Genomic DNA, 19,962 nt, shown 5'->3' with positions numbered 1-19,962 from the left:
ACAAACAATATATACAGTAAATTTTACACCCACAAGTTCCTGAAGAATGAAGACATGTCGTATGTGCAAATAGTTCAAGTATAAAAAGGAAAATAGACATGGGTTGTATTTACAATGGTATTTGTTCTTCAGTGGTTGCCCTTGTGGCAACTGGTCACAAATATTGTTGCTGTGATGTGGGTCTGTGTAATCTGAGGGAAATATGTTTCTCTGGTCATATTTGGCAGGAGGTTAGGAAGTGCAGCTGTTTCCACATGTTGTGGGTAGTGTGCACATAGACCGGCTATGGCAGCCTTTCTCAATAGCAAGGCTTTGCTCACTGAGTCCTGTACATAGTCAATGCTTTCCTTAAGTTTGGGTCAGTCAGTGGTCAGGTATTCTGCCACTGTACTCTGTTTAGGGCCAAATAACATTCTCGTTTGCTCTTTTTTTTGTAACTTCTTTCCAATGTGTCAAGTAATTTTCTTTTTTCTCATGATTTGGTTGGGTCTAAATGTGTTACTGCCCTGGGGGCTCTGTGGGGTCTGTTGTTTGAACAGAGCCCCAGGACCAGCTTGCTTAGGGGACTCTTCTCCAGGTTTATCTCTCTGTAGGTGATGGCTTTTATGGAAGGTTTGGGAATCGCTTCTTTTTTGGTGGTTGTAGAATTTAACGTTTTTTTTTCTTTTCTGGATTTTGATAATTAGCGGATATCGGCCTAATTCTGCTCTGCATGCATTATTTGGTGTTTTAAGTTGTACACATATGTTTGCAGAATTCTGCATGCAGTCTCAATTTGGTGTTTGACCCATTTGGTGAATTTTTGGTTGGTTAGCAGACCTCTGACCTCCACAAAATCATAAAGGGCAATGGATTCTATAACTGATTCAAGTGTTTTTAGCCAGATCCTAATTGGTATGTTGACACGTTCACAGCATTGTGGAAGTTACCTGTAGTGCTGATGTTTAGGCCGAGGTATAGTTTGTGTGCTCTAGGACAACGGTGTCTAGATGGAATTTGTATTTGTGGTCCTGGGGACTGGACCTTTTTTGGAACACCATTATTCTTTGCCCTACTGAGATTTACTGTCAGGGCCCAAGCCTGACAGAATTTGTGCAGAAGATCTAGGTGCTGCTACAGGGCCTCCTTGGGTTGGTGACAGAACCCATCCTCTCTCTACACCAGTGTTCCTGCTCTCTGTCTCTTCTACACCAGTGAAAAGATAGGTGGTGTTTAGTGTACTGCTGGGAACAGATGATCTGGATCTTTGTTCCTAGGTGTACTATACCGTCAACTTAATCAGTCACTGGAAAATCTTGACACATTTTAGTTAACTGAGGTGACTAAACACATGACAGTAACTGAGGTGTGTTCAGCCTTTTACCTCAGTACATGCTTGTTAAATGTTTAAAATCTTTGTTAAGAACCCAGTCAATTTTTTGCAATTCACATTTAATTAAACAAAATGTTTAATCTTTACATATAGTTAAAGTGTACAATCAATGTAATCATACATACAATTCTGCCTAATGACCAACTAAACAACTACCATAAAAGGAAAAACATTGATCAGTATGAAGACAACCAGTGCTAGATGACCACCACAGGGGACAATGCGCTCTTCATCAACCGACAGCAGGTCGTATCCATTAGGGCAAGCAACGGAAAACGTTTGGCAATGTAAAATGGGTCTTTTTTTTTTTGGTCCCTAATGAATATGACCGAGGACAGTCACTGCAATACTAAGGAACTAGAGCAAAAATCATTGGCAGCGGTAGTCATCACCTGCCCTTCCCCCTTTAGAATGTGTCCCAAATGGCACCCTCTTCCCTAAGGTGTACTACTTTTGACCAGAGTCCTTTGGGCCCTGATCAACAGTAGTGCACTATATAGGGAAAAGGGTGGCATTATTGACACAAACCCTTATCCTTCACTCAGCAGGTAAGGTGCTACTCTATGCATCTTGTCATGGAAACGAAGTAAGAGAGAAAGGGGACTCCTTTGGCTGGTGCACACATTGAGGTCACTGCTTCCTGTGTGGTGGGCCACACATTAAAGGGTGAAGCAGATATAAGATCCTATTTACAGTTTTTCATGAGTCTAGGTTTACACGTGGCTGGTTCAAAATGATTGCCTTTGGTGTGCTGTACGTTTCAGCAACTCAAATATACACGTTTATTTTAAGTTTAAAGAGGTTGGTGGCACAACTCAATGTGGTACGCCGTGTTGTACCTTCAATTCATGCTTTTTAGAATTACACATGGCTGTGTCCCAAACGACGCCCTATTCCCTATACACTGAGGGTACAAAACATTAAACACCTCTTTCCATGATCTACAATGACCAGGTGAAAGTTATGATCCCTTATTGATGACACCTGTTAAATCAGTGTAGATAAAGGGGAGATGGCCTAAAAATCCTTCTTTAACCTTTGAGACATTATGTATGTCATTGAGGGTGAATGGTCAAGACAAAAGCTTTACATGCCTTTACATGGTAGAAGGTGCCAGGTGCAGCGGTTTGAGTTTCCCGTGTGTATCAAGGATGGTCCACCACCCAAAGGACATCAAGCAAATTTGACAACTGAAACATTGGAGTCAACATGGGCCAGCATCCCTGTGGAACACTTTCGACACCTTGTAGAGTCTATGTTCTGAGGGCAAAAGGGAGAGCAACTCAATATTAAGATGTTCCTAATGTGTTGTACACAGTCTAACTTTAGACCAGAGCCATATGGGCCATGTTCAAGAATAGTGCTCTATATAGGGAATAGGGTGCCATTTGTAAGAGTAGTGCTCTATATAGGGAATAGGGTGCCATTTGTAAGAGTAGTGCTCTGTATAGGGAATAGGGTGCCATTTGTGACGCAACCATGGAATGCTGGAAGTCGATTTAAAATGGTTTATGTTGGTTAAAACTGACATGCAAAGAAAAATGTTTGTTGACGACTGGGCAGAGGAGCCTTGAAAGATACATTTCTCACACCATGAAACAGCTTAATTAAGCAAATCTTCAAGACACGGTTACTGTGCAGTATTACCATCAACATCATCAATTATGTTGTTCACTTGGAAAGAAAAAAAGAGCAGTTCTCCAGTCTTGACATTGTCTCGTTACTTGGTTATGTAGATATCAATACTAAAAGTAGTAAAAAAAACAAAAAAAACTTAACTCAACATTTTAATATTTTCTTCTACAAACTCTCCCCACCTTCACTGTTGGAGTGTTGCTAGGTCTCCATCCTAATGGGACATGCTCACACAGTTCTTTAGTTCAACAGGGAGTAACTGATGAGTATCAGAGTCTTCTGTACAACACTGCATCTGTTTTCACATACTGAACGACAACACACATCCATACACTCAGACATGAACTAACTACTACAGTACATCCTGCTTGTATCCTTGACAACCCTCTAGCTCTCTCCTTCTCACACATTAAAGCAAATCTCCATTGGATCGAGGCCCAGTCTAATATCAAGACCAGGGTTGTCTTTAGGGGGGGTTACTATAACAACCTGAATGGAATGTTGAGGTGCTCGTGACACATACATAAGCACTCTTGATTGCTCTCACACACAGTTCCCAGGTAAACAATTATTTTGAGGATGGACGGGGTGTGAGGGAGGGACACAGTGGGGTCGGAGCCTGGCAGGGCATCTGGCAGACAGCAAATCGGTGTGTCTGAAGGTCCCTCCTTGTGTCCTAGAGGATCATTCTGACGTCTCACCCTGGCAGCCAGGCATCAGGCTCACAGCAATGTCTGCTAGTATAAACCAATAGGAATAGGATAAGGGTGGAGGAGCATGAAGGGTGTGTGTGCGTGCATGTGTGTGTGTGTGTAGGAGGTCAAATTGGCCAAGTGTGTGCTCTTGTCTGGCATCTGTGTTTGTATGAGTGAGTGTGAGCTCCTGTGTGTGTGTGTGTGTGTGTGTCAAGTGTGTTCCTTGGGTATATATGTCCCAGTCCATAGTAGCAGCGACTTTGTGGCCGGAACATCCTTCAAAACCAGCCATTTAATATCCCTTTAATCTGTTCGTCTCATCCTTCCTGTGGCCACTAGGGCTCTGTGGGAGGGTCCCTAGGCACTAGGGCTCTCAGTCACTATGGTTAGGGACAGGGTTCCATGGGGTGGGAGGGTCGGGGGGGGGGGGCTGTTTGTCATAGAGAGGAGCCTCGACCCTCCAGTAGGTGCACCACCTCCTCCGCTCTCTCCTCATCATCGTGACGACCTGGGAAGGAGGTGACTAGTTGAACATTATGTTGTCGGGGTCTTGGTTGGTCAACTGGGCCATATGACGAAGGATATCTTTTTTTGTGATAATACCAAGGAGACGCCTGCAGGGGGAGAGAGATTGATAGAGAGGAGAAAGAAAAAGTTATTCACGGAGGAGCTGGCAGGGAGCACAGTCTGGTTGGTGTGGGAGAGAATTACAAGTTTTTGTTGGCTCGTGCAGTCAGTCAGTGGTGGTTTTAGCCAGGGATACAATATCGTGGAATCAATCAACACAGAATGATAACGCACCAATAACCTAAATAATGGGCTCTGTTAACCAACTGACAAAATTATGGAAATGTGTTTGTCAGAGGAAACTCATTATTTTGGGATCTGAAGCTTAAATGATCAGATGTCAAATAAAAATTACAAAATAGTGCTACATTTTAGTCAAGAGAAGTAACGCACCATTACTACCACACTGTATCTGTATTTTAGCCCAAGGTGATACAGGGAACGTAGTAATACTTAGTAACCACTCAGCCGACTGTGACCGTCAATGCAGCCAGGCCAACAAAAACAAGTCCCACTGGTGCCGAGGAAGGACAGAAGGAGGAGAGGGTGAGTAACCAGGGGAGAATGGTGAGTGAGTGATTCTCGTTGGAAGCCTGAGGAGGAGATTTACTGAACACCTACAGGAAGAGCAGGTCAGATGAACACTATAGGAATTGCAAGGCAGAGCACTTCTGCCTTACCGACTGACCAACCAACCCTTCACCTTGTCAGATACACATACTGGAACGCTCACTCAACATTTCTGGTTAATTCAAGAGCACTTGTATCTAAAATACAACGTGGGTCATCGCTACAGGTACTCCCAGGTCACAATTGGTTGAAATGTAAACGAGTTATGCTAACACAGAAAGTGTCAATTACGACATTGTAAGAGTGTGCAGCTGCATAACAACTTGATGTCCATCAACAGCACAAAATTATTCCTAGAATTGACTTTTTGTTATGACTTGTGCTCTTGAATTCAGCTATGACGAAAGCTTGAGATTTAGTGAAACATCTGGAGACATTGGAGAGAGACGAACGGTGAGGGCTGAGCTGAGAGAGACAGACAGACGGTGAGGGCAGAGTTGAGCTGAGAGACGGACGGTGAGGGCAGAGTTGAGCTGAAAGAGACAGACAGGCGGTGAGGGCAGAGTTGAGCTGAGAGAGACAGACGGTGAGGGCTGAGCTGAGAGAGACAGACAGGCGGTGAGGGCAGAGTTGAGCTGAAAGAGACAGACAGGCGGTGAGGGCAGAGTTGAGCTGAGAGAGACAGACGGTGAGGGCAGAGTTGAGCTGAGAGAGAGAGCAGTGAGGAGAGGCTGTATGCCTGTCTGTCACAGCTCCAGTCCAGGGTAGAGCTAGAGTCAGTACTGTAGGAAGTGAAGGGAGGTGTTGAGGTGGGAGGCACCGGATGAGGCAGGGGGGTTGAGATCAGGTTGGATGGGGGTGAAGGAGGGGTGGGTGGGTATGGTTTAGGATCAGGGTGGGTGTTGGAAGGGGGAGGGGGATGGGTGTGGCTTGGCTAGTTACCGCTACTGGAGGTATTATCTACCAACACACTACTACCACCACCACCATCGCTACACCACCATAGAGGGAGTTTCCTCTCTCACTACAGGAGGGTGGTTCTATTAGGTCTACGGCAGAGTGGGAGGGACACTAGATGCGAAATCTCCCCTCCCAGGAAAAAACATCAACCAACGGTCTGCTCGGTAAAGGCAATACCGGAAGCGCTACGCGTTGTCGGGTCAGATGTCGATCTGTTGGAGTGAAATGATTTTAGAGTGAAATTATGTAATAGTCTGTATGTGAAGGTTTTCTAAGTGTTGAGTGAGACACACTCTCTAAATACACAGGCATGGCTACATGACTATATGTAATCAGTATATTCATGCTTCTATATATCTATATTCTAGAATGATTTCTTATAGCAGATGAAACAGCCCACACTACTGATGAAGGGACTAATAGCTAGTAGGATGTTGTTGAAAGGAATGGCTGTGGAGCAATAGTAAATTATGGATATCTAACTAATCAAGGTTCAAATGACAGTTCCCATCAAAGTCCAACACTACAGGACCCATAATAAACACTCATATAGAGTAGATCTTCAAAAAATAAATAGTAATCTTACTGTTGTCAATGACTACTAGGGAATGAATAGGGAGATCAGTGATAATGTGGCACAGTAGGTAGGTATCCAGTGAGGAGAAAGTGGATGCACACATCCCAACCAAATCAAACCAAACAAAACCCTCCTCAAAAAAAAGTGTATTCATGAGTGAGTTGAAAAGACACAGTAAGATGAGTGGGTTGCTATTGGAAACGGGAACTGTCAGTTACATGCGTCGCTCCTAGGAGGGCAGGCCTAAGAGGTGGAAATGGGAGAGGGGAAGGGGTCAGTGGAATGGGAGGAGACAGGGGGCGGGGCTAGTCACCAGGAGCTCCGTGTGTTCCTTGAGCTCCTCCAGATGCGCTAATATATTCTTCTTAGTGATGATGCCCAATACAATCCTGTACAAACACACACCTGTTACTCAGGAGACTGCCCGTCTCACTCACTCACACACACACACACACACACACACACACACACACACACACACACACACACACACACACACACACACACACACACACACACACACACACACACACACACACACAGAGAGCAGCAAAGCATAGTACACAAAAAATAACTTATATAAACAACTTAATGACATCATAAAGTGGCAAATCATAACACAACCTACCTAATATATTCTAATAGTATTGCAAAAAAAAAAAGCTCAATTAACAATATATTTTACTTGTCCATCAATATACCACTTGTACTGATGGTGAGTGTGTATAAGTGTGTGTCAGTTGGATGCCAACTACTGTTATCATTGCATATCTCATATCATATTTGTCAGTTTCAACAACTTTCTTATTGATTTGTAATGGTACCTAATCTTGTGAATAGTAGACTCAATTCATTGAGAACCAAACAATAGAAAAGGATAAAATGACAAAAAATGAAAAAGTCTAAAAACAAAGGACTGCTGTCATCTGTAATCTCATTCACTCTCAGTGCTCTCCTCTCCTGATGGGGCGTTTAAACACTCGTCTTTAAACATAGATCTACACACTGACTGCCTTTCAGTGGTAGTAAAAGTAAATGCTATACATGGAATTCCTTACATTAAGCAAACCATATGCATGATTTAATTTTTTTTAACTCATCATTTACAAAAGCAATATGTGGTTAGTGAGTCCGCCAGATCAGAGGCAGTAGGGATGACAACTCGTTATATTGATGGTGCGAGAATTGGACCATATTGCTGTCCTGCCTTAGCATTCGAAATGTAATGAGTATTTTTGGGTGTCACGGAAAATGTATGGGAGTAAAACGTATACATACTCTCTTTACAGGGTTCAAACACATTTTGACAGATGGAATTTCATGACTTCTCCGTGACTTTTAACCACATTTCCGTGACCAACCGTTGGCAGCGTCTCCATGTATGTAGAAAAAAAATGTATGCGCAATGTGGTATTTACACCGGGAGGTTGCTCTCTGTTCCCATCTACCATCTCCTGTCGTTGTGCAAGGCACAAAGTAGAATACCTGCTAGGCAACGGTATAAAACACACGTGGTCAACCCTTAGTCTGGAGAGCTACTGGGTGTGCAGGCTTTTGATCAAGCCCTGCTCAAAACACATCAGAGCCAGTTTATCAAGGTCCGGTTGAGCAGCTCATTTCTAAAATGTGGTTTGTTAGAGGGGGACAGGAATAAAATCCTGCCCACCCATTAGCTCTCCTGGAGGATGGTTGACTACCCTTGATGTAGAACATTGCAACCAAATATATTTCATGCCTTCTGAAATAATTCACTCATTTAACATATCAAATGGCTACGGTAGGTTAGAAATCTTTTTATTTAGCTGAACCAAGCCCACGGATTTTCTTCAAGAAATGTACCTTTTCATTTAGTAATTTATCTTAGAAGTGTTTACTTTGCAGGCTGACTGGCATGTATTGAGTTGCAATGTCCCATACATTGGATGCCCAAATCACCTGGAAGAATCTACAAAACAAGTTTTGAAGCCAAATAATCCAAAAGAAAGGCTTCATCTAAACATTTTTTCCTAACATTACTATTCGCAATTCACAAATTATTATTTTGATTCACCTTCAATTCATTGCATTGAACCGAATCACAACTGATACATTAGCGAAGGGAATCGTTTGTTTTTCGTATGTGCCGTTTAAATGAATCAACTTTGTATGGCTTTACTCACAAGCAGTAGCGGTGCACGGTTAAATCACTGTTGATTTTTATTTGATTGATAAAATATTTAAAAACTGTGCCTAAATAAATGACATGAACAGAATTTATTAAATACATTTCCATCATTTTCCAAAACTTTAAGGCCTCGAAAACACTATTTTAAAATTCCATAACTTTTCCAGTATTTTCATGACGTACGAACCCTGTCTTTTGGAATCGAGTGTAGTAAAAGTTATCCAAAATATAAAATAGTATAAAGTACAGATACCCCAACAAACTACTTCAGCATTTTTACTTTAGTTACAACGCACAGAGCAAGGGTTTATCCAATGATCCTTTAATTCCTATTTTAACCAGCAGGTGTCTCTGAAGTGTCATATTCAACCAGTGAGCTCATCCACAGTAATTGACGATGACCACCAACTTCTAAACACATCATAAGTCTCTCAAATATTGGATAAAACTATACCAACTATTTGTTAAGCGGCATCACAGTTGTTATATTGGTTAGCATAGCACAGCTAGCATTTAGCTGAAAAGCCATGCAGCGTACAGATTACAAGGTTACCCAGTTTATAACCCCAGGGTTTCCAGTCCCAGTGTCCATGCATCACTCTATCCCTTACAAAAAAAAGATTGCAGTTTTGAAACTAGAGTAAAAGTGAAGTAACTGCAGTCGACTGTGGTATTTTGGACAGAGTAATTGTAGAATAACTGCAGTGTACTGCACTGTAACTGCAAAATTACTGAAGTAAAAAACAAAATAATAACACGATTTCAAACGCATTATTTGCAGCACAAAACACAATACTTCACCCTAACTGCAATCTTTTTCCGTAAGGATGTGAGGGGATGCTACTACATCCCAATATCCACACTAGCATACCACTTAGAATAGATGACATCCAATACACTGCTTCATTCTAAGTAGTAGTGTGTACATTGGAACAGAACTTGAGGGTGTGCTGATGGAACTGTCTGTTGCCTGTTGAGGTATTTGTTAGTTCATGTTGAGGTTAAGAGGACTGAGGAAGACTCCATCCAGTGTTCCTTCCTTCTCTTCTTTCACCCCCACCCCACCAAAACACATTCCCTCATTTTGAGGCTGTGATTCCCTCCCCATTGTTCTCATCCAAGATCACTTTTAAAATCGCCTCTTCCCCCCTCCCCCTGCCCTTTTCACATGCCACCCTACCCCTTTCCCCCCTCTTCCCTCCCCCTTGCCCTTTTCACATGCCACCCTACCCCTTTCCCCCCTCTCCCCTCCCCCTTTTCACATGCCACCCTACCCCTTTCCCCCCCTCTCCCCTCCCCCTTGCCCTTTTCACATGCCACCCTACCCCTTTCCCCCTCCCCCTGCCCTCTTCACATGCCACCCTACCCCTCTCTCCCCTCCCCCTGCCCTCTTCACATGCCACCCTACCCCTTTCCCCCCTCTCCCCCAAGCCCCTTTCCTCTCACCCGTTGTGTGTCACCAGACACTGACGAAGTCCCAGCTTGCGGAAGATGTCCACCACTATCTCCATGGGCGTGTGGTCAGTCACGGTGAAGGGGCTCATGTCCAAGATGGAGCGCAGCTTGAGGGGCCGCGGGCTGTCGGCGGGCAGGGTGGGGGCGTGCTGGGTGAAGTAGACCCGCGAGGTCAGCAGGATACCCTCCTGCTTTCGCCGTGCGTTTTCTGTGAAAAGGAGGAGGGAGAAAGATTAGCGTCTAAGGAGTGGTTCCATCGCGCTAGCCAGGCAAGCTAAGTCAAGTGCAGCTAAAGTATAAAAAATAAACACTATTTGAAGTTTTGAACCCAGGTCTGAGCACCCCCCGAAACCTTTTCATTCATTGAATATTCGAAACATACAATATACTTGCAGTGAAGCCGCTCAACAACTACATCATACCAGTCATCCAACAGGTAATGCTGTAATCAATTGGTTGTACTCGTGGATTGAGCAGACCATTCCATACAATTCTGATAACTCCATGAAGGACATAACTCTACTATTCCAATATCATTTAAGAACAAAATACCCTTTTCAAACATCTTTCCCATAAATACAGGTATTTTATCAACCAGCACATTTGAGTTAGCCATAATATTTGTTCCATCTTTTCAGGGTGATGAAATTGAAAATGGAGCCAGCTCTGCAATGCTTGTTTGAAAAAGAGAGATACTTTGAAAAAGGTATCATTTTCAATTATGAGACAAAAATGAGACATGGCAATCTGCACAAAGGCAAAAAGGCCATTTAAAAAAAATGGATGAGCTTTTCTTAGTAATCTACTTTGAGAACCATTTAGGGTTCAAATACAACTTTTGAATGAGTGAAGCTTTTAGAGAGAAGTATAGTGCTCTTACATGTAATAATCTCAACCCACGCAATTCATACTCATTATATAGATAAAGCAAAATATTTTTTTGCTAATATGATTTCAAAAATGAATTATCAGGAGTAGGCAGCGCCATAAGTAAGTGAGTAAACTGAGATATGACCAAGGAGTTAATCAGGGCATTTTTTTGTCTATTTAACTCTCCATGGTTGCAGGATCTTGTCTATTTTTACAAGGTTTCTATTGAAATTCATTGTGGGGAGCTTATTTATATATTTTGTGATATCAATACCGAGTATGTCTACTTCACCATCAGCCCATTTTATAGGTAAACTGCAGGGTAATGTAAAAGTTGAATTTAAGGATCCAAATACATAATATTGTACACTTATCATAATTAGGTTTTAGTCCAGCGAGTACAGAAAAGTTATCTAGATCTTCAATGAGACATTGCAGGGATCAAGCTTGCGGACTTAATATAAAACACGAGTCATCGGCATACATGGACACCTTTGTTTTTAAGCCTTGGATTTATAATCCTCTAATGTTGCTATTGGATCTGATTTTAATAGCAAGCATTTCGATGGCCATAACAAATAGATATGGTGATAGCGGACACCCTTGTTTAACTCCTCTTGTCAATTCAAAACTCTGAGAAGTAGCCGTTATTTACTATTTTACACCTGGGGTAGCTATACATTATTTTTACCCATTTTATAAGAAAATTACCTATATTGAATAAAAAAAACTCAGTCTGTGTAACAGTCTGTAACTACTGTGTAACATGTAGTGCGTATAGCCTTAATATTCATGATGATAATTGTAATCCATATCGTATCACCGTCATAGTTGCATTATAATTACCTTTAACATAATTGAAAAACACATCCCAGCATTTCCATAGCAATTGACATTTCACATGATCATGAACAAGACCTTGCATTACTCTAGATACGGCTTCACTACAGTACAAATTTATTCCGTAAAACATGTTATTATTCCCCAATGCCCCTATTCTGATATCTTCCCCTTGCTTGTTGTAAACATATGAACTTGTAGACAAATACATAAAATAGATAGACAAATAAACACATTAAATTATAAAACAGTTCGAGAGAGAGAGAGAGATCAGGTGTGTGTGTGTGTGTGTACACAAGTCCGTATGTGTAAGCAAGCATGTAATTGAGTACGTGTGTGCCCCCCCACAACCTGCCGTCTCAGTTTCGCCTCACCTATAGCGATGGTGATGTCCCTGCGCAGGGCGAAGCCCACCAGTCTCTGAGACTCCTTGGAGACGATGACAGGGAAGCCATTGTAGCTGGTCTCGTTGATGATCACCAGGAGTTCCTCCACCGTCAGGTCGTCCTGCGTCAGTACCGCTAACGGCGGATCACTACGTTGTGGGCGCATCACCTGAAGTCACACAGAAAGTGGTTTAGGGCTGAACCCTAACTGACGCCTTTAAACTACAAGCCTCAGATGTCCCACTTCCTGGTTGGATTTTTCTCAGGTTTTCGCCTGCCATATGAGTTCTGTTATACTCACAGACATCATTCAAAAGGTTTTAGAAACTTCAGTCTTTTCTATCCAATACTACTAATAATATGCATATATTAGCATCTGGGACTGAGTAGCAGGCACCTTACTCTGGACACCTTATTCATCCAAGCTACTCAATACTGCCCCTCGGTCACCAAGAAGTTAAGTCAACTTTTTACTTAATCATACATTGATGTCAATGGTACCTAACTGTTAATGATTCGGTGTGCCAATGTTTTAATTGAATCTGTCCATAATAAACATTTGTTCCAAACACACACACACACACACACAATATGTTGATGGAGCTAGCATGCAAGCATTTCACCGCACCTTTTATACATGCTGTAAACTGTGTACGTGACAAATAACATTTGATTTTGACACACCTCCCGCGCCAGTGTGGTATGTGTGAACTCTGACTTGGCGTCCAGGAAAGGATACCCGTTGAGGCGGATGTGTGACTCGTAGATGCCCTCACGCCCAAAGGCGTCGCCCACCCACTTGCTGGTCATGACGGCCGCCATGAGGGGCACAATGTATTCCAGACCGCCAGTCAGCTCAAACACAATAACCACGAGAGACACGGTCATCCTCGTCACACCACCTGGAAAAATAATAGATATTATTGACCTTTTATTTTACCAGGTAATTTGACCGAAGTGAGAACCTATTCTTTTTACAGCAACGACCTACAGACAAAAGGAAAGGCTTGAATGGGAGAGGACCAAAGCCATCCAACAGGATAGATGACATTTTACACAGCTCCGTGTTTCTGTGATCCATTGTTATATAGACTGTGTTTGTCAATGGATCACAAGAATGAACACCGAGTAGAAGTATCAGACGTGACCATAACATTACAGACACCCACATCCAGTCAGTGTAACTCACCCAGACATGCAGCGGCCCCCACCATGGCATAGAGTCCCGGGGTGATGCAGTCGGTGCCTACCTCGCACCACTCCCTGAACACTAACCAGTCATGGTGGTAGTACGCCAGCTGCTCCACGGCGATGCCAACAATCCGCCCGGCGATCGCCCCGATGGCCATACTGGGGATGAATAGTCCTGCCGGAACCTGGGGACAGGAACCACAAAAAAAAACTCTCCGGAACTGAAATTCCAATTCTGAATTTGCTCAGTATTTCTCAACCATAACTAACCCTGATCAGCATTACTTAAAGTCTAGACTACAATCTAAGATTTGGATTAGACCACAATCTGAGAGACATGCATATCCAATACCATCACATTAAAAGGGGAAGTTCACCCAAAAACACTTCTGGGCTCTTTATAACACATGTATTTTTTTATCGAAATGCTGAAATCCCCGAGACGACATTCATAGGTAAAAATGTGCCTACTGAAATAAGTTAGCAGAAAAATTGGGCAGAGAAAGTCATTAAAAGGACTATTTCAATCATGGGAGGCCAGAGCGGTGTGTTTAGGAGGAATTTAGGATGGACTTTTGACGTTGCATGGGGTTTCTATGGGGAAGGCGGAGGTAGAATCAGCGTATTACCTACATCTAAATACTCAAGCAATGGACCTAAAAACTGTCTGGGGTAATGACAAACGACCAGGCAATAGTAGTTATAAAGGATGTTTTTGTCTGAACTTCCCCTTTAACTGCCGGGCTACATTAACGAGACGGTAGTACCCAACCTGCCCTACCTCACCTTGAGTCCGAAGGTGAATATTGTCATGATGATCTTGAAGACGAGCGCCAGGCACAGCTGCCACATGGCTGTGTACACCCCGGGCCCCGCCGGCTTGTTAGGCGACGCATCCACAAAGGCCTTACTGCCATTCATCTGACTCCTGTACTGGCACAGCTGGGACGACTCCAGCGGCCCACAGTCAGTGAACAACTCCTTAATCAGCTCGCTGGTGTTCTGTCGCGTGTAGGGGTTGGGGAACGCCACCACAGCGGTAATGGCCGCCACGAAGATGACCTCCAGGACGGGGTATTTCCCGAAGCGGGTGGACTTCCTCCTTCGGCACCAGGCGATGTTGGCCTTGATGAAGAAGGCCCCCCAGAGGCCTCCAAACACCCCCAGCAGGATGAAGGGGATAAGCTCAAACAGGTACCAGGGGGTGTGGTACTCCACATAGAACAGGACCAGACGGCTGTTGCCAAACGGGTTGATGGAGCGGAGGACGAAGGCTGCCACTAGCGCAGCGAAGAAGGAGCGCCACAGAGTCTTCAGAGGAAAGTAGTAGCTCACCTAGAGAGAGAGATGCAGAGAGACAGGTGAATCGGGGACATTATAGTGGGATGCAGTAACTCATACAGAGGCACAAGCCTGCATGAACAGATCAATCAAATGTATTTATAAAGCACTTTTTACATCAGCAGTTGTCAAAGTGCTTAAACAGAAACTCGGCCTAAAACGAGGCTATAGTGTGTGTGTGATGTGCTTACTCATACGGACACACTCATAGAAACACACACACACACAATATAAAATGTACCTCCTCCAAGCTGAAGAGTACTCCTCCTATGGGAGCACCAAATGCCACAGACACCCCAGCCGCTGATGCTGCAGATAGGACCTGCAGAGACAACAAATAAAAAAGATTAGTACCAAAACACAGGCCGAGTCAGCTAAAACACCTACAGGAATTTATCCAAAACACAGGCCGAGTGAGCTGAAACACCGACAGGAATTTATCCAAAACACAGGCCGAGTGAGCTGAAACACTGACAGGTATTTACCCAGAACACAGTCTTAAATCATACAACAGAAAAGGTCACCAAAATAATGTCTTATAACAAAATGCTAAACTTTGTAATGTAATACAATGGATACATACACCATCTCTCTTCTTGGCCTCATTCCTACTCTACTTGGACAAAGTTATATTGCATATCTCCATACCTAATAGAACAGTAGATCATACATACACTCTCTCTTCTTGGCCTCATTCCTACTCTACTTGGACAAAGTTATATTGCATATCTCCATACCTAATAGAACAGTAGATCATCCATACCTCTCTCTTCTTGGCCTCATTCCTACTCTACTTGGACAAAGTTATATTGCATATCTCCACACCTAATAGAACAGTAGATCATACATACATCTCTCTTCTTGGCCTCATTCCTACTCTACTTGGACAAAGTTATATTGCATATCTCCACACCTAATAGAACAGTGGATCATACATACCTCTCTCTTCTTGGCCTCATTCCTACTCTACTTGGACAAAGTTATATTGCATATCTCCACACCTAATAGAACAGTGGATCATACATACCTCTCTCTTCTTGGCCTCGTTCTTGCTGTACTTGGGGAAGAGGTATGAGAAAATGTTTCCACAGCAGCAGGCCACATGGACCAGGGGTCCCTCCTTCCCCAGGCTCAGCCCAGACGCTACAGCCAGCACCAGGGTCACCGTCTTGATCAGCAGGGTCCACTTCCCCAGGTACCCCCGGATGATGAACCCACTCAGGATGGTCTTTATCTGGGAGACAGAGAGATGGGGGTAAATATACTACTGTCCACTTCCCCAGGTACCCCCGGATGATGAACCCACTCAGGATGGTCTTTATCTGGGAGACAGAGAGATGGGGGTAAATATACTACTGTCCACTTCCCCAGGTAACCCCGGATGATGAACCCACTCAGGATGGTCTTTATCTGGGAGACAGAGAGATGGGGGTAAATATACTACTGTCCACTTCCCCAGGTAACCCCGGATGATGAACCCACTCAGGATGGTCTTTATCTGAGAGACAGAGAGATGGGGGTAAATATACTACTGTCCACTTCCCCAGGTACCCCCGGATGATGAACCCACTCAGGATGGTCTTTATCTGGGAGACAGAGAGATGGGGGTAAATATACTACTGTCCACTTCCCCAGGTACCCCGGATGATGAACCCACTCAGGATGGTCTTTATCTGGGAGACAGAGAGATGGGGGTAAATATACTACTGTCCACTTCCCCAGGTACCCCGGATGATGAACCCACTCAGGATGGTCTTTATCTGAGAGACAGAGAGATGGGGGTAAATATACTACTGTCCACTTCCCCAGGTAACCCCGGATGATGAACCCACTCAGGATGGTCTTTATCTGGGAGACAGAGAGATGGGGGTAAATATACTACTGTCCACTTCCCCAGGTACCCCCGGATGATGAACCCACTCAGGATGGTCTTTATCTGGGAGACAGAGAGATGGGGGTAAATATACTACTGTCCACTTCCCCAGGTACCCCCGGATGATGAACCCACTCAGGATGGTCTTTATCTGGGAGACAGAGAGATGGGGGTAAATATACTACTGTCCACTTCCCCAGGTAACCCCGGATGATGAACCCACTCAGGATGGTCTTTATCTGGGAGACAGAGAGATGGGGGTAAATATACTACTGTCCACTTCCCCAGGTAACCCCGGATGATGAACCCACTCAGGATGGTCTTTATCTGGGAGACAGAGAGATGGGGGTAAATATACTACTGTCCACTTCCCCAGGTAACCCCGGATGATGAACCCACTCAGGATGGTCTTTATCTGAGAGACAGAGAGATGGGGGTAAATATACTACTGTCCACTTCCCCAGGTACCCCCGGATGATGAACCCACTCAGGATGGTCTTTATCTGGGAGACAGAGAGATGGGGGTAAATATACTACTGTCCACTTCCCCAGGTACCCCCGGATGATGAACCCACTCAGGATGGTCTTTATCTGAGAGACAGAGAGATGGGGGTAAATATACTACTGTCCACTTCCCCAGGTAACCCCGGATGATGAACCCACTCAGGATGGTCTTTATCTGGGAGACAGAGAGATGGGGGTAAATATACTACTGTCCACTTCCCCAGGTAACCCCGGATGATGAACCCACTCAGGATGGTCTTTATCTGGGAGACAGAGAGATGGGGGTAAATATACTACTGTCCACTTCCCCAGGTACCCCGGATGATGAACCCACTCAGGATGGTCTTTATCTGGGAGACAGAGAGATGGGGGTAAATATACTACTGTCCACTTCCCCAGGTACCCCGGATGATGAACCCACTCAGGATGGTCTTTATCTGGGAGACAGAGAGATGGGGGTAAATATACTACTGTCCACTTCCCCAGGTACCCCGGATGATGAACCCACTCAGGATGGTCTTTATCTGGGAGACAGAGAGATGGGGGTAAATATACTACTGTCCACTTCCCCAGGTAACCCCGGATGATGAACCCACTCAGGATGGTCTTTATCTGGGAGACAGAGAGATGGGGGTAAATATACTACTGTCCACTTCCCCAGGTACCCCGGATGATGAACCCACTCAGGATGGTCTTTATCTGGGAGACAGAGAGATGGGGGTAAATATACTACTGTCCACTTCCCCAGGTACCCCGGATGATGAACCCACTCAGGATGGTCTTTATCTGGGAGACAGAGAGATGGGGGTAAATATACTACTGTCCACTTCCCCAGGTACCCCGGATGATGAACCCACTCAGGATGGTCTTTATCTGGGAGACAGAGAGATGGGGGTAAATATACTACTGTCCACTTCCCCAGGTACCCCGGATGATGAACCCACTCAGGATGGTCTTTATCTGGGAGACAGAGAGATGGGGGTAAATATACTACTGTCCACTTCCCCAGGTACCCCGGATGATGAACCCACTCAGGATGGTCTTTATCTGGGAGACAGAGAGATGGGGGTAAATATACTACTGTCCACTTCCCCAGGTAACCCCGGATGATGAACCCACTCAGGATGGTCTTTATCTGGGAGACAGAGAGATGGGGGTAAATATACTACTGTCCACTTCCCCAGGTACCCCGGATGATGAACCCATTCAGGATGGTCTTTATCTGGGAGACAGAGAGATGGGGGTAAATATACTACTGTCCACTTCCCCAGGTACCCCGGATGATGAACCCACTCAGGATGGTCTTTATCTGAGAGACAGAGAGATGGGGGTAAATATACTACTGTCCACTTCCCCAGGTACCCCGGATGATGAACCCACTCAGGATGGTCTTTATCTGAGAGACAGAGAGATGGGGGTAAATATACTACTGTCCACTTCCCCAGGTACCCCCGGATGATGAACCCACTCAGGATGGTCTTTATCTGGGAGACAGAGAGATGGGGGTAAATATACTACTGGAGAAATGATTTCTAGGTTTAATCTGGAGAAGCACCGAGGGTAGAGGAGGTAGATGATTCGGTCTGTTGAAGAAATAAGGCAAATGTCCAAACATATTCCAAACTGCTCCCGAAAAGCCACCCTGATATAAACGATATACTCTGACAAATCATTTCTCTCTAAGGGCAAAATTTGTTGTCAGTCTTCGAACCAAATATTCATATTTATTGAGACCACAGCGACTAGCTTGCCAGATATTGTCAATGTCACGATCTAAGAATTTTGAAGAAATTAAAAATCCAACTGCTCCGCAGTGCTCATCCCCATCTCGCTCGCTCTCCTGTTGCCATGGCAACTAGAACGTGAGATTTCGAGTGCTAGACTAGAGCAGACAACCTCACCTCAACATGAATTTTCCCTACAAAGCAGGTACAGAACCCGCCTGAATTACAATACATAGTGTATGTGTTTAGCCATGTAAACTTGTGAGTGTTTGCATCCGTGCATGTGTGTGCGTGCGTTCTTACCTCAGGTATGCCTGAGCCACAGGCGTAGGGGGCGAACACCTTAACCAGTAACACAGCCAGCAAGGCAAAGGACAAAGCCCAGTAGATGTACATGAAGTAGTTCATGATGTAGGAACCAGGACCCTGGGAGATGAGGAGAGAGAGGAGGAGGAGGAGAGAGAGAAGAAAGAGGAGAAGAGGGGGAAGTCGGAGGAGGGAGAGGAGCACGTTTACAACTGCCATTAAAGGGATAGTTTGTGATTTTGGCAATCATCAGAACTCATGAATACCATTTAAATAAATAAAAAAAATCTATCTGCATCCAGCATGAAGGAAGTTAAAGCTAGTTTTGCGAGCTGATCCTAACTAGCTTAGCACAAAAAGGGAAAGGCTTTGGGTACTGCTAGCATCAAAATCCCAACTATCCCTTTAACGTTACTACATTGAGACAGTTTGAAATATTCTGAGTGAAAAGGTAATGGAAAAGAGTGGTGAACTACTGCTGGAACACAGAAGTATTACTTCACCCAATCTCTTCCACTGATGATACTTGTCCATCTCTGCAATGGAAACTACTAGCTTATAACACCTATACGACACGTAAAACCTCTTAAAATGTTAAGTCCCTTATTAGGGGACTGAGCAGTTCAGGACCGGTTCCGAACCAACATTTTTGTGTAAGTGCTCTGTGAACGGCGCAACATTATTTGTTGTGCACTTCGTGACAGGTCTGGTTATCCTGCTTCGCCTGCCGTTCTCTGCTCTCAACTGAGATGCAGTATGTGAAATCTGAAACCTAATTTGAGTAGGGAGTGATACATTTTCTGGCCTATCCAGACAAAGGATCGAACTCCCCTGGCCGTGAACCTCACAGCTTAGAATACGGCATATGAAATGGGAGAGCCTAGTGATTACAGCAACAGTCTCATCTCGCTATGGTGCTCTCAGATGGATTT

General features: G+C 44.2%; 1 protein-coding gene across 10 annotated transcripts in view; it reads right to left on the bottom strand.

Moving 5' to 3' along the window:
* Window positions 1-2,866: 2,866 nt before the first annotated feature.
* Window positions 2,867-19,962, bottom strand: part of LOC135510461 (H(+)/Cl(-) exchange transporter 3-like) — a 54,444-nt gene continuing 37,348 nt past the window's right edge. For 8 of the 10 annotated variants that reach the window (XM_064931403.1, XM_064931404.1, XM_064931409.1 and 5 more), the window contains 10 exons: window positions 19,028-19,150; window positions 15,651-15,857; window positions 14,865-14,945; window positions 14,069-14,617; window positions 13,281-13,467; window positions 12,776-12,993; window positions 12,080-12,260; window positions 9,987-10,203; window positions 6,690-6,765; window positions 2,867-4,316 (listed from right to left, as the gene is read on the bottom strand). In XM_064931403.1, the coding sequence (XP_064787475.1) occupies window positions 4,140-4,316; window positions 6,690-6,765; window positions 9,987-10,203; window positions 12,080-12,260; window positions 12,776-12,993; window positions 13,281-13,467; window positions 14,069-14,617; window positions 14,865-14,945; window positions 15,651-15,857; window positions 19,028-19,150 (2,016 nt within the window). In that variant the 3' untranslated portion in view covers window positions 2,867-4,139. The remainder of the gene's footprint in view (window positions 4,317-6,689; window positions 6,766-9,986; window positions 10,204-12,079; window positions 12,261-12,775; window positions 12,994-13,280; window positions 13,468-14,068; window positions 14,618-14,864; window positions 14,946-15,650; window positions 15,858-19,027; window positions 19,151-19,962) is intronic. The other 2 variants (XM_064931408.1, XM_064931412.1) reach the window with 1 other exon arrangement.

This window comes from Oncorhynchus masou, chromosome 23, assembly GCF_036934945.1.
Source record: "Oncorhynchus masou masou isolate Uvic2021 chromosome 23, UVic_Omas_1.1, whole genome shotgun sequence".
Lineage (NCBI taxonomy): Eukaryota > Metazoa > Chordata > Actinopteri > Salmoniformes > Salmonidae > Oncorhynchus > Oncorhynchus masou.
The sequence above is the reverse complement of the archived record's forward strand: the minus strand, read 5'-3'. Positions and strand labels throughout refer to the sequence as shown.